This window comes from Barbus barbus (genome assembly GCF_936440315.1).
Source record: "Barbus barbus genome assembly, chromosome: 33".
Classification (NCBI taxonomy): Eukaryota; Metazoa; Chordata; class Actinopteri; order Cypriniformes; family Cyprinidae; genus Barbus; species Barbus barbus.
In genome coordinates, this window is record NC_136761.1 from 27,454,481 (window position 1) to 27,468,346 (window position 13,866).

The following is a 13,866-nucleotide window of genomic DNA, read 5'->3' on the forward strand; positions in this document are numbered from 1 at the left end:
ACATGGTACGGCAGCAAAGTTCCTTGATTATTACGCCGGAATGAGAGTATAGTTCCTAGCCATATTGGCTTAGAAAATCGCAAATTTTCATTTTCCATCGGTCTTAGTACACGATGTAACTACAGAAGAGTCAAGCTTTAAATAGGAAAATTATCGAAACTCTTTGGTCATTTTTGAGCGAGATGCTAATGGTCTAATCCGATTCAATGATCTATGCTAAGCTAAGCTAAAAGTGCTACCGCCAGATCCGGAGATCGGCTGAATGGATTCAAAAACGGTAAAACTCACATGTTTAACTCTTGGGGAGTTATAAAATGAGCCTATTTCCAAAAAAGTGGAGTTTTCCTTTAAACTAGAAGTTAATCATAATGTTTTTTGTCAATGCAAGTGTTCTTTGCTCGCTTTCTCTGTTAATTGATTTGCTGTTTGAATAACTGTGAAAGGTACAGGTAATAGAAAAAATAATTCATTACCTCAACTGTGAGCATGATTCATGGTGAAAACGACAAATCCCATCATGCCACTCTCTTTTGTAGCTTCATCAAGCGTCTCCTTTGTTATTGTTTTGAAAATGCGACTTCTATTGGTGAAAACTTACATATTGTGCCTTTAATTCTTACAAGTAACAATTGTGATTATAGAACTCTCTAATAATTGTTACTAGAAAAAATACAAGTATGACGAGTAAGGCTGGGTGAATGCTAACTTGGCTTGCCATAGATTTGAATGTTTTCATTACTTGTGTAACTGCATTTTTACTAGCAGCAATTCGATGAGAGAGCTCTAATTTACATTGGCAGTGCTGGTTTTTGGTGTCCTGTCCCCGTTTTACTGATTTTTAAAACACCACATAAAATTCACTGCAGAAAAGACTGAACAACATGTAACTTACTGAGCAATCGTGTTATTCTTGGTTATTCCCACCAACAGAGGGTGATGCCAGCTACACTGATTAGAGGAGCATTACATTGTCATCAGTTATCAAAAGGGACAGTGTTATTATTAGTCCCACCACAATAGTCACATACTATTTATGTTAAATGGATAGTTCACCTAAATGAAAATCATTTTCATTTAGGCTACTTCATTTACTTACTGCCATCATTTACTCATCATCCTCTTCTTCCAAATGAGGTTCTTTCTTCTGTCACAAAATATATTTTGAAGAATGCTGGTAGCAAAACAGTTTTGACGGCAGCCACTGTTCATACTTCCATCATACGTTCCCTTTTAAAATCATGGACTATTCCATATTCCACATGTATTTTGTTATGTTTGTCAGGAGGCGTCTCAAAATGTGTATCCCGTTTCTATGTATAAAGCCTATTTTTATTCCTTACCGTTCAAAAGTTGGGGGTCAGTAAGCAAAAAAAGATTTCCATTTCAAATAAATACTGTTCTGTATCAAAGAATCCTGGAAACAATGTATCACACAAAAAATATGAAGCAGCACCACTGTTTTCAACATTGATAATAATCAGAAATGCAGCAAATCAGCATATTAGAATGATTTCTGAAGATCATGTGACACTGAAGACTGCAGTAATGATGCTCGAAATACAGCTGCAGATCACAGAAATAAATGACATTTGACAATATATTCACGTAGAAAACATTTATTGTAAATTGTAATAATATTTCACAATATTACAGTTTTAATAGGCTATATCTATTTTATTAGTTCTTTAAAACTATGTTTAACTATTTGTACAGCTAGTTGAACAAACTAACATGACTAAACAGTATTTTTTGCTGTGACACTGATATTCCTATGATTCATATTCAGACTGGTCAGTGATCAGCTTTATATTCACTGCCAACGAAACAGTTCCCATGCTGTCCCTTTTCAGTCAACAAAACACGAAATCAGAGGAACAAGTTGTGTGAGAACAGATATTCGTCAACACAGTCAGAAAGATGAGATGCTTGCAGGACTCCTTATTTACCTTGTCAACAGCTAGCGCCAGACTCATTACACTGAGCTCCTGAGAGGAGTGTGACGTTTCTCTTTGACACACTGACCTACTTTCGCAGAGAGACGCGCGCGTGCAAAGCTCCACTGAAGATGATATACTGTATATTAACTCATGCAGGCAACCCAGGAAAATATGCAATATTCTAAATATATATATATATTGACATATATGATGTCTATAATAAAATAGAAGCACAACATAAAAATAAATGTGCATGCACATAAAAGATACAGCTGTAACGCAGTGACTGATTCATTTACATGTATGCACTGATCAATCAAATACACTTCTGATTTGTGGTTTGGGTTGTGTGACATTGATATGGCATCCATTCGAGGCGCGCCCTCTGATCCATGTTTTCTCGCGCTCACGTGCCAGCGCGCTTTATTACTGGATGCTGCTGAGAAACAGACTCAGTCACAGACTGATTTGCATCTGGTCAAACTTCGCAGCAAAGCAGATCAGAGTGTTTTGGGATGGTATGCCTTTCTATGTTGACGACGAAGCTTGGAACAAGTGAGTATGATATTCTACAGCTGGGTTGTGCAGAATATTGATCAGTTGTTGCTGAGGTTTGGGTTCTGTATAAGGGCTGTAGGGTATAGGCTATAGAGAAATAAACGCACTGATTTGTAACCAGTATGCCATACTGTTTTGATGTATTGTTTTTTTTTTAGTTACAGTATTCCTCAAGTAGGCTATTTACAGAATAAGCTATAATACGCCTCCACACACACACACACACATGCACCATTAGAGAAAATGCCAATATTAGTGAAAATGCTACAGTTTAAAATTGCTACAGTTTCTTTACAAATTATAATGTCAGCATAACAACTTGGTTTGGGAATTTCTTTTTATTTTGTTTTTAATGACTGCAGCTTGAGCTGCATGAACTCCAAGATTGTGTTAAACCTAATGATCATGTTCTCCAGCATGCTTCGAGAATCATCCAAAAAGCATCATGTGCTTCAGTGGAGGAAGAAAAAAAATATCTTTTAACTTCACAGAGTAGAGTAAATGTCAGAAATTGTATTAGTAACCCAGAAATAGCACCATTTTAACTTTTCTTTGTTTAAATTTTTTCGAAATCTACAAACTTGCAACATTTTAACAACCTATATTATATTTTCTTTCTTTGTATTTTCACTATGTCCTGTACTGTAGCCTATGCGCTCAAAATGTGTTTTGAATGTTTTTGAATGAAGATTCTTCTGCTCACCAAAAATACAGTAAAAAGAGTCATATTGTGTAAATATTACAATTTAAAATAGTTGTTTTCTATGTGAATATAGTGTAAAATGTAATGTATTTCTGTGATGTAAACCTGAATTTTCAGCATCATTACTCCTGTCTTCAGTGTCACATGATCCTTCACAAATTATTCTAATATGACGATTTGCACTGTAAAAAATAAATCCGTAAAATAACAGAAAAAGTATTTGCAGCTCATTACATTATGCATTAATTCTGCGGGCATTTCTGTTAATTCTAAAACACAACGCAAAGAAGTGTGATATTCAAAACACCTGTAAAAAATTATACAGTATATTGTGCTTTTTACAGAGTGTGGTTCAAATGATTTTCATTGCCACTGTTTTCCACTGAACAGGATGAAAAGGGCACGATCAAAGTGTCAGAGCTTGACCCCGTCTGAGGGCAGAAACAAGAGACACAGGAGTCTCACGCCAGCATATGTCCAGCCGGGCTCCTCCGCCTCACAGAGACCCACAGAGGAGACGTGGGGAAGCCTGCCACATCATGTGGTCCTGCACATATTCCAGCACCTGTCTCTGGTGGACCGGGCTCGAGCGTCTTTTGTGTGTCGCCGGTGGAACGACGTCTTTCACATCCCAGATCTCTGGAGGAGATTTGAGTTTGAGCTGAACCAGCCGGCCACATCGTACCCGAGGTCCACACACCCAGATCTCATCAAACGACACGCTCAAGGTACGTCAGTTTCAGGAAGAGTGACACGGTCACACCATATATCAAATGATCTGTGTACAGTCAGTGTGTGGAACAGAATGACTCTGCAAAACCATGTGCATTAACAGTATTCACTAACACTGGAAGAAGAAATTCAGAATTTTAGGCTCATCAGGGCTGCATTTATTTGATTTAAAAAATACAGTAAATACAATAATATTATAAAATATTATTAGAATTTAAAAATATATTGTTACGGTTAGAGGATCCAGGCAGACAAGAAGGCGAGGGTTTCACACAATACAGATATTTTAATAATATAAATCAAATCACGAGTACACAAGCTCAGAATAACGTCAGATAACATAACTTTTACATAATTCTAACCAACATAACTTTAAGACACGACAACTTAGACTAGTGAACTCAAGACTTATAAAGACCAGGGAACAAAAGAGCAAACGAGATAATTAACACAAAACAGGTGACAGGACTAAACGATGATTACTAATTAACTAAACCAGAACAGGAACTACCAAATAAGGTCAAAACAGAACTGAAACGAAACTAAACCGTGACATATATGTTAAAATGTAATTTATTGTGATCAAAGCTGAATTTTCAGCATCATTACCCCAGTCTTCTGTGTCACATGATCTTTTAGAAATCATTATAATATGATTATTTGCTGCTCAAGAAACATTTCTGATTATTATCATGTTGAAAACAGCTGCTTCATATCTTTGTGGAAACCATGAAATTTGTTTCAGTGTAATTTATATAATTCTACATCCCTTATCCTACCCAATTCCTAAACTTAACAACTACCTTACTAACTATTAATAAGCAGCACATTAGGAATTTATTGAGGGAAAAGTCATAGTTAATAGTGAATAAGTGTTCCCTATGATAGCACAAACTGTAAAGTGTAATGGGGTAATCAAAATAGCCTTTTACTCAATTGCTTTTTTATTATTTTCATTTTTAGTTTAGTAAATTTAACTTCTGCTTTAAAAGGATTGTTTTTGTTTTTAGATTGCAATGTTTTAATGTAATGTGATTTTAACCCTTTTTGCACATAATATATGCCTACATGCTTACATTCACTTTATTTGTTTAATCCAAATCCAAAATACCAAGATATATACCGTATACCGCAAATCAGCCAAAAAATACAGAGATATGACCAGACCTCTGGTGTGACTTTATATGCAGACCTTGAGCCAAAAACTCATCTCAAAACACCAATGACTTGTGCATAAGGGTGCTGTCATTTTAGACACGTCCAAAACTGTTGCAACAGAGATGGAAATGCAATTTTTAAATACATGAATTACGTTTCCATCTTTGTTGCCACAGTTTTGTTGTGCCTTTTTCTGTTCTAAAGAAGGGGGTGTCCCAACACTTTTGTCCTTATAGTGTCTATACAAGTCATTGGTGTTTGGTGATGAGTTTTTGGCTCAAGGTCTGCATATAAAGTCACACCAGAGGTGTTCAGCTGGGATCAGGACTTGGCTTTCTGCAGACCAGTCAAGTTCTTCCACACTGACTCAATCAATCATGTCTTTCTGAACCGTGTCTTATACACAGAGACACTGTCATGTTAGAATAGAAAAGGGTCCTGTCCAAACTGTTGCTATAAAATTAGAAGCACACAATACTCTAGAATATCATTATATGCTTAAACATTAAGATTTGTACTCATAGAAATTACTAAAGTAGTCAAACCTGTTCATTAGAAGGGGGTGCCAATACTTTTGGCAATATAGTGTATATAATGTTGGATTCTAATTTCTATTCTATTTTTTTTCCCCATGCACCATTCAGGTTGACAGCTGCACAGAATCTGCAGAAGCAGCCTGTCACATCCTCTCACAGCTGGTGAACTGCACCATTAAAACACTGGGTCTGATTTCCACAGCACAGCCAAGCTTCATGGACGTGTCCCAGGTACAACAGAAACTTGTTCACCCTTAACATACAACACTCACCAGCTGAACATGACATCAAGCATCTGTTTTAAACCCTGTCGCTAGCTGAAAAACACTAGAATGTCACAGCTGTCAAACATGGGATTGCTTTAGTGTGTAATTTCATCCTCCACAAAATCCTGACAGTTTGAAACATGGCAGTATAACCAGTATTGAAAGTGACAAGTTGAGGCTCGTTGTGGCTTACTTAGTCGCAAAAGATTTAAAAACAAAGAACACCTGACTTCTTTATTTAACTACAGACTTGATGGAGGGAATTTACAAGATTAAAATAATGTGACCTCCACTGGCTCTGCTGTTTGTGTCCTCCTTTCTACTGTCACACTAAACAACATCAGGGAAGGTCTGGATGAGTCAGTGCCCTCACCTGGAGGCTCAATTATCCTTCGGTCGTCATTTCACTTGGTCTAGTGTGCTTTGTTCAGATCAGGGCAATTTTCTCTGACGTGCCTTCTCAAAACATTCAGATGAGGACATAATCAACAGTATAAAAATAGCGCATAACAGCTGGTTCCGAAAGTAAATACTCCATTCATTTTCTCCATAGGGAAAATTATTATCCTATGGCTTATAAAGCTTCAAAGACTCTGCGAGCTTTGAGGTTGTTAATCAATGGTGTATGCATTTGTTGAAGCCATCTGTTGAATGTATAGTGAAAAACTACATTACCCATGATGCTCGACAGAAAACTCCACCAATCAGACCTCAGGGAACGCCCACTCACATGAAGCACCACAGTTCCTTTGTTGGTTTCCATGGCTGTAATATGCTAAAAAAAAAAAAAACAAATTGGCTGTAATATGCTGTGTTTTCCACCAACTGGCCAAAACAAAACCAGACATTCTGACACAGAACACACATTTCAGAGTAGAATAACTGGCTGTAGTATTGTTTTTCAGAGAAACAAGAACGTAGCATGTTTCCTAAATATCTGCAAACATATTATGGTATTTCTAGTACAGTCTAAAATACCTATGAATACCAGCTGAAAAAGTGGACAGACACTAATATATTCTATAAAAACAAAGCAAATATTACTAACACTGTCCATCAGTTACACCAGAGGATAAAGTTCCAGAAGGAGCAGCATCTATTGATCTGAATGACTCAAAACTAGTGTTAATGGATGGACTTACCATTTAAACTAATCAAAATGAGCTTGAAATGAGTCTGTTTTAGTCACTACTGAGCTCAGTTAAATTAAAGATACACAAACAACATATGAATCGTGGTTTTCAGTGTAGCTACTGCATTGATGTAGTTTTTTAAAGCAATGTAAAAATGCTCAATAAGATTTTGTTTTCATAAATAGTATGTTTAAGTATTAAACGTAATGATGCATTTGTGGTTTTATGTTGATAGTTCTGGATATGTTTGAAAATGAACCAGCATGTCCGCAATACAAACAGCAGCATAGCAGGGTGACCTCAGTGAAATAATGAAATGATGCTTGATGTAATGGTTATGAGAAACCCACGGCTCTGACTTTGCCTGTCTTGTCTGGTCTGTTCTCAGTCACACTTTGTCTCAGCTCTGACGGTGGTGTTTGTGAATTCCAAGTCCCTATCCTCTATAAAAATTGATGACACACCGGTTGATGACCCTTCCCTGAAGGTACTGGTCGCCAACAACAGTGACACGCTCAAGCTGCTGAAGATGAGTAGCTGTCCTCATGTATCTCCTGCAGGTCAGTGCATCACCGTCTGAGTCACGCCAGATCTAATATGAATATATCAACTTGGTTCAAGAAATCCAAATTGACCCGTTTACTTTTTAATATACACTCCTGGACTTATTGTGCATGAGTTTATTCATCTAATTCACTTATATGTAATTGAATATAAGCTAATATAAGTCATGCCACTGAGGTACATACTTTAAACTCACACTTCAACATCGTTTTTTATTAATCAAATGTTTTTATAAATTATTCCACACAGCCTGCAAAATTCCAAATAAACCTATTTATTTTAACCTCAGCACTTCTTCAGCCATACTGTATAATATCATATCGTTGTTGTTTGAATGAAAATAAGTAACTTTGCAAGTTACGGAAAAGGATTTTAGAGTCTCCTCTCATTGAAAGGTTGATAGCAAAGAATTTGTTTTAATGCATTGACTTTCTATTCTTCCTCCAAAACTTTATATTTATAAACTTTATAAAAAAATATTAATGTTATTGTAACTTTAATGTCAACTAACCAACCAAAACATTTCCGTGAAAGCTTGTTTCCACCACTGAATGAAAATAGAAAAGGTAATTGCGCCTTTTTAACTCCCAATTTTGACTTTTTGTCTCAGAATTGTGATATAAACTTGCAATTATGAGTTATGAAGTCAGAATTGCAAGATATAAACTCACACTTGTAAGAAAAAAGTATTTTATATAAACATAGATGAAAACGCAAAAAGCAGAGGAACAGACAAACCGATTCATTCGAGTGGTCAAAAGCATTTTTCAAATATTACTAAGTGCACCTTTAAGGCTGTACAGTTATAAAAAAAAAAAAAAAATTAAAAAAAAGAAAGTATACACAAATACAAATCCCTTCATAAATTTTTTTTAATTTTTACTATAGTAAAAGTGTAGTAACAGTTTTTTTTTTTTTTTTGTATAAACACAGTTTTACTTCAAATACCATGGTTAAACTATTTGTGTAACAAAATCCTGTGTAACTATAGTTTCCAAAGTCGGACATCGCTTGTTAAGATTTTCAAGGGTGTAGAGTTTGGTAGAGAGATGCTATGATGTTCATACCAATATCAGCCACTACTAAATTGTCCCTAGCAATAATTTTGATCAAACAATTAAATGTCTGTTGTCTGCCGTTGTGTCCTCACCAATGCCAAAATCAAACCTACACTGGTTGTTGATACGGATTTCATTTGATTGGTAACAGCCCTACAGTGTCTTACTATTAAAATTTGATTAAATGTAATAAGTCAACACAAAAAGATGCATACAATTAATTAGGTTAGAAAAAAATGGCCTTATAAAGGTAAAAATGCCCATAAAAGGTAAAAATCTATTTAAACTTATAAGAAAAGTTCATTTCTGTTACTGCTGCAAACTAACCACAGCAATCCTAAAAATGCCACAATACCAACATAATAACATCGGCTAATTATAGTTATTGACAAAATTCCAGAAAATATCTAGATATAATTTTTTGCCCATATCACAATATTAACTTACTGTCTTTAGAAAAGTTAACATGCTATTTTCTTTTCATCTTGCCTCTGAGCGATGCATATTAAAGTAGTGTTCATAAGCGCAGCTCTGCTTTGTTTAAAGCGGTAAACACCGTATTATTGCTGTTCATAAGCGCCACCTGCTGGCAGAGACTCTGTGTCTCATTCAGCTCGTCTGCTGTTTCCTTCAGATGTGTTTTATGTTGTATAGTTTCACAGTCAGACCATTCTGTTTGTGCTTCAAATTTCGAAATTATACAGTCTAATTCAGATTAAAAACTGCTTCTTTGTTTGGATCATGATTAAAATGCAGAGGTTGCCTCTCATTTTAAATGGAAAGAAAACAGACAAATCCTTTGTTTATATGAAGAGATTTAATTTATTTGTGTAATTTATTTGATTTGGGGTTTGTTTTAAAATTTCAATTTAGTTTTGTTATATATTTCACAAAGAAATGTACAGCAATAGCCTAATAAAAGGACACATTTTCATTTACTGTATAATGTAATGTAATCTCATTATGTTAAAAAAAAAAATGTGAGAAATCGTGAATCAAATCGAATCGTGAATTGAGTGAATCGTTATATCCCTGCCAACACACATTTCAGTTCAAACAACATGTAAAAGTGAATTGTGACCATGGACCACAAAAGCAGTCTTAAGTGTCAATTTTTCACATGATAAATAATAAATAATCTTTCCATTGATGTATGGTTTGTTATGATAGGGCAATATTTGGCTGAAATACAACTATTTGAAAATCTGTAATCTGAGGGAGCAAAAAAATCTAAATATTGAGAAAATCACTTTTAAAGTTGTTCAAATTAAGTTCTTAGCAATGCATATTACTAATCAAAAATTATGTTTTGATATATTTACGGTAGGAAATTTACAAAATATCTTCATGGAACTTGATCTTTACTTAATATCCTAATGATTTTTAGCATTAAATTGTTTTTATAATTTTGACCAATGCAATGTATTTTTGGCTATTGCTACATATATACCCCCCAGCAACTTAAGACTGGTTTTGTGCTCCAGGGTCACAATTTTGCATCCGATGATCCCTTTAAGTGTACTGTAAACACCTACCCTTGTTTATGAACCCAAGTTCACCTGTTCCTTCTCGCTCATCCAGGCATCCTATGTGTGGCCGATCAATGTTACGGCCTGCGTGAACTGGCTCTGAACTACCACCTGCTGAGCGACGAGCTTCTGCTGGCGCTCTCCTCCGAGAAACACGTCCACCTGGAGCACCTGCGCATCGACGCGGTGAGCGAGAACCCGGGCCAAACGCAGTTCCACACCATCAAGAAGAGCAGCTGGGACGCCCTCATCCGCCACTCGCCCCAGGTCAACATCGTCATGTACTTCTTTCTCTACGAGGAGGAGTTCGAGCCCTTCTTCGGTGAGGAGACGCCCGTCACGCACCTGTACTTTGGCCGGGCCGTCAGTAAAGACATGCTTTGCCGAATCGGGCTGAACTGCCCGCGTCTCGTGGAGCTGGTGGTGTGCGCCAATGGGCTGGAGCCGCTGGATGAAGAGCTGATCCGCATCGCCGAACGCTGCAAGAGCCTGACGGCTATCGGCCTGGGCGAGTGCGAGGTCACCTGCAGCGGCTTCATGGAGTTCGTGAAGATGTGCGGCGGCCGCTTGAGCCAGCTGTCCATCATGGAGGAGGTGCTCATCCCCGACAACACCTACAACATCGAGCAGATCCACAGCGAGGTCTCTAAACATTTGGGCCGGATTTGGTTTCCTGATATGATGCCCACGTGGTAGAATCGCAGCCGATACATCAAAACAAATCCACTTTAGACAGTGTTGCCAAGTTGTGGTTTTCCCGTGGAATTGGGCTACTTTAACTCTGTTGCCACAGGTTGTTTGTCATGTCAGCGGGTTTAAGCGACCCCATTTAGCCCCTGTAATGCAAATTTTACCAGGGGAACCCTACCAACAAAAGTGTATTTTATCCCCCGGAACGCGGTTGTCCCTCCGAAACGCCACTAGGCTAGTTTTGAGTAGCAGTTGGGTGGGTTTTGCTTAGAAAACATGGCAACCCTGACTCTAGACTACCTGTGTAAACATGCAGTCTGTGTTTGGCAGGCACAGCAGCCATTAGACAGAACGGGGTAATTAAAATTTAGCATGGAAAAGGAACATCTGGATCATTAGTGTGGAGGAGCTGCTGTAGACACATGATTTGTGATTGGATCTCAGAGAAGGGATTTGAATGCAAAGTGTTTACAGTTCCACACAAGTGCACACATGAGAAACCGTGGTTCTTTATAGGAAACTCATTGGCACAGAATGGCCCTCTGGGACCTGTTAAAGAGCTTGTATTTTATGGCTTAACCTTCTTTTGTTGGCTGAACGGAATAGGGCTGGGTGATAAACGATATCATATCGAGATTGCGGTAAAATTGAGTCAATAGTAATAAGCTCTGGACATTTTTATTCATTATGGATTAATCTAACATCCAGTGATTTCAGCCTTCAGCCAGATTTCAATATTTGAGGAGATAAACACTTGAACAGATGAACTTCATCTAAGAGCTGCTCTGAAAGCCAATTCTGCAGCTTTACAGCGATTCATTTGAGAAAAACTACTGTTAAATACACACTAAAACTGAAACTAGAAAAGAAAGACCTTCTGACAACCCGTCAAAATAAAAGCCTGCTTTAACTTGAAAAAATGATAACAAATATGTGACCCTGGAGCACAAAAGCAGTCTTAAGTCGCTGGGGTATATTTGTAGCAATAAAAATAGCCAACAATACATTGTATGGGTCAAAATTATAGATTTTTTGTAAATTTCCTACCGTAAATATATCAAAACTTAATATTTGATTAGTAATATGCATTGCTAAGAACTTCATTTGAACAACTTTAAAGGAGATTTTCTCAATATTTAAATTATTTTGCACCCTCAGATTCCAGATTTTCTAATAGTTGTATCTCAGACAAATATTATCCTATCATAACAAACCATACATCAATGGAAATATTATTTATTCAGCTTTCAGATGATGCATAATTCTCAATTTCCAAAAACTTACACTTATGACTGGTTTTGTGGTCCTGGGTCACAATTATTACTATTGTATACCAAAATGTAATTCTCAAAATAAAAATAATAATAATTTTAAGGCATATCATACAACCAAGGTATTTTATAGGTAATTTATTCAGTTTTATTGTGCAGCATCTCTCTTGACAATAAAAATGCAATGTTTTGTCATTTTATTTGATTGCATTTTAATTGATTGTATGATTAAACTGTTAATAATTCTTTGCATTGGACATCATTTTATGATACATTTGTATTGGTTCATTAAACACAGAATCCAGAAAAATAAAATAAATAAATAAATAAAATGGGAAATTAGAATTTAGGGGAGAACAATGGATTTTGATGCAGCCCTAAAAATGAAAACGTCGCTCTGTGGAGTTTAATGGTGAACAAACGTTATTTTTACATTTATTCTCAAGGTCTGCCAAATATGTGGATGGCATTTCCTTCCCCGTTAACAGTTTAACTCTTAATTTCCAGCGATATCGTTGACTCGATTACTATTTAAACTGAACTGACTTTAACTGAAAATTGAGTGTTTACTGTTTTATTTTTTTCTATTGAATACTGTAAAGCTGTTTTGACACAATCTACATTGTTAAAAGATGTTGGTGTAGCTGTACTGAATCTTATAAACACCAAACCACTACAATTAATGTGTCTTTTACTGTATTTCACAAAACAACTGTCAAACAAGCTCAACTTTACTCAGCTTTCTCTGAAAACATACTCTGTTTAGTTCTATATAGAATATACAATATTTACATTTCAAAGGGGGGTCAATATTAGGAGTCGATTCATTACAAATTTGTAACAAACTGTATTTGTTTTTGTTGTTTTTTCTTTTTCTTTTTTTAATGCAAGTCTGTTATTTTAAGTGCTAATTTGTATTTCTCTTGAATTTATTTGTGCTGGTCTCGTTGTTGTATAAAATAAAAAACAGTAATAGACCATAAAATTTGAAATTAAATTTTTTATTAAAAATATATATATTTTTAAATCACATTCACCTATTACAGAATTAAATGTCTTCATTCAAAGGCCATTTTCCTAAATCAAATGTTTGTTCATATTGTAAACAGCAATCATATTGCACAGAAAAAAAGGGCAACAGACTCAAAAGTGGCATTTATTTGGGGGCCTATATCACTTATTATACGAATCAGCATATTAAAGTCAAGTCAGCTTTATTTATATAGCGCTTTTAACAATACAGATTGTGTCAAAGCACTTAACAGTATCAAATCGGAGGATAGAGTGTCAGTAATGTATAAAAATAAGATTAAACACTCAATTTTCAGTTAAAGGCATTTCATTATTGAATTCAGAGATGTCATTGTCTAGCTCAGTTTAGTTTAAATAGTATCTGTGAAATCAAATTGACGATAATCGCTAGAATACATACTACAATAATAAATAATCCCTCATTTGCATTGCATATTATATATGCATTAATGTAACAGTTTAATTTAATTTAAAACCTGCAGTATCTGCCCTTAAAGACGTCTTACAGTAAGTGGCTGTCTGAAAACACTGTCATGTGGGTTTAATAAAGCATCTGTTGTTCTGACACTCAGTCTTCAACCATCTTGTGTCTTCTCTCTCTCCCTAAATGGACGGTTGTGTTTGTAGTTCATCAGAGCACCACTAGATCGCAGAAGCATTACATCAGAAACCCGCCTGACATGGTTACATAAAAGCGCC

At 36.0% G+C, this 13,866-nt stretch overlaps 1 protein-coding gene across 1 annotated transcript; it reads left to right on the forward strand.

Annotated features, from left to right (window-relative positions):
• Window positions 1-2,457: 2,457 nt before the first annotated feature.
• On the forward strand, window positions 2,458-10,870 carry LOC306853400 (F-box/LRR-repeat protein 3-like; the record flags this gene model as incomplete). Its single annotated transcript, XM_079390770.1, has 5 exons — window positions 2,458-2,492; window positions 3,589-3,946; window positions 5,733-5,855; window positions 7,412-7,583; window positions 10,227-10,870. 5 exons carry the CDS (start codon window positions 2,458-2,460, stop codon window positions 10,868-10,870), a joined length of 1,332 nt encoding a protein of 443 aa, XP_079246896.1.
• Window positions 10,871-13,866: the final 2,996 nt, after the last annotated feature.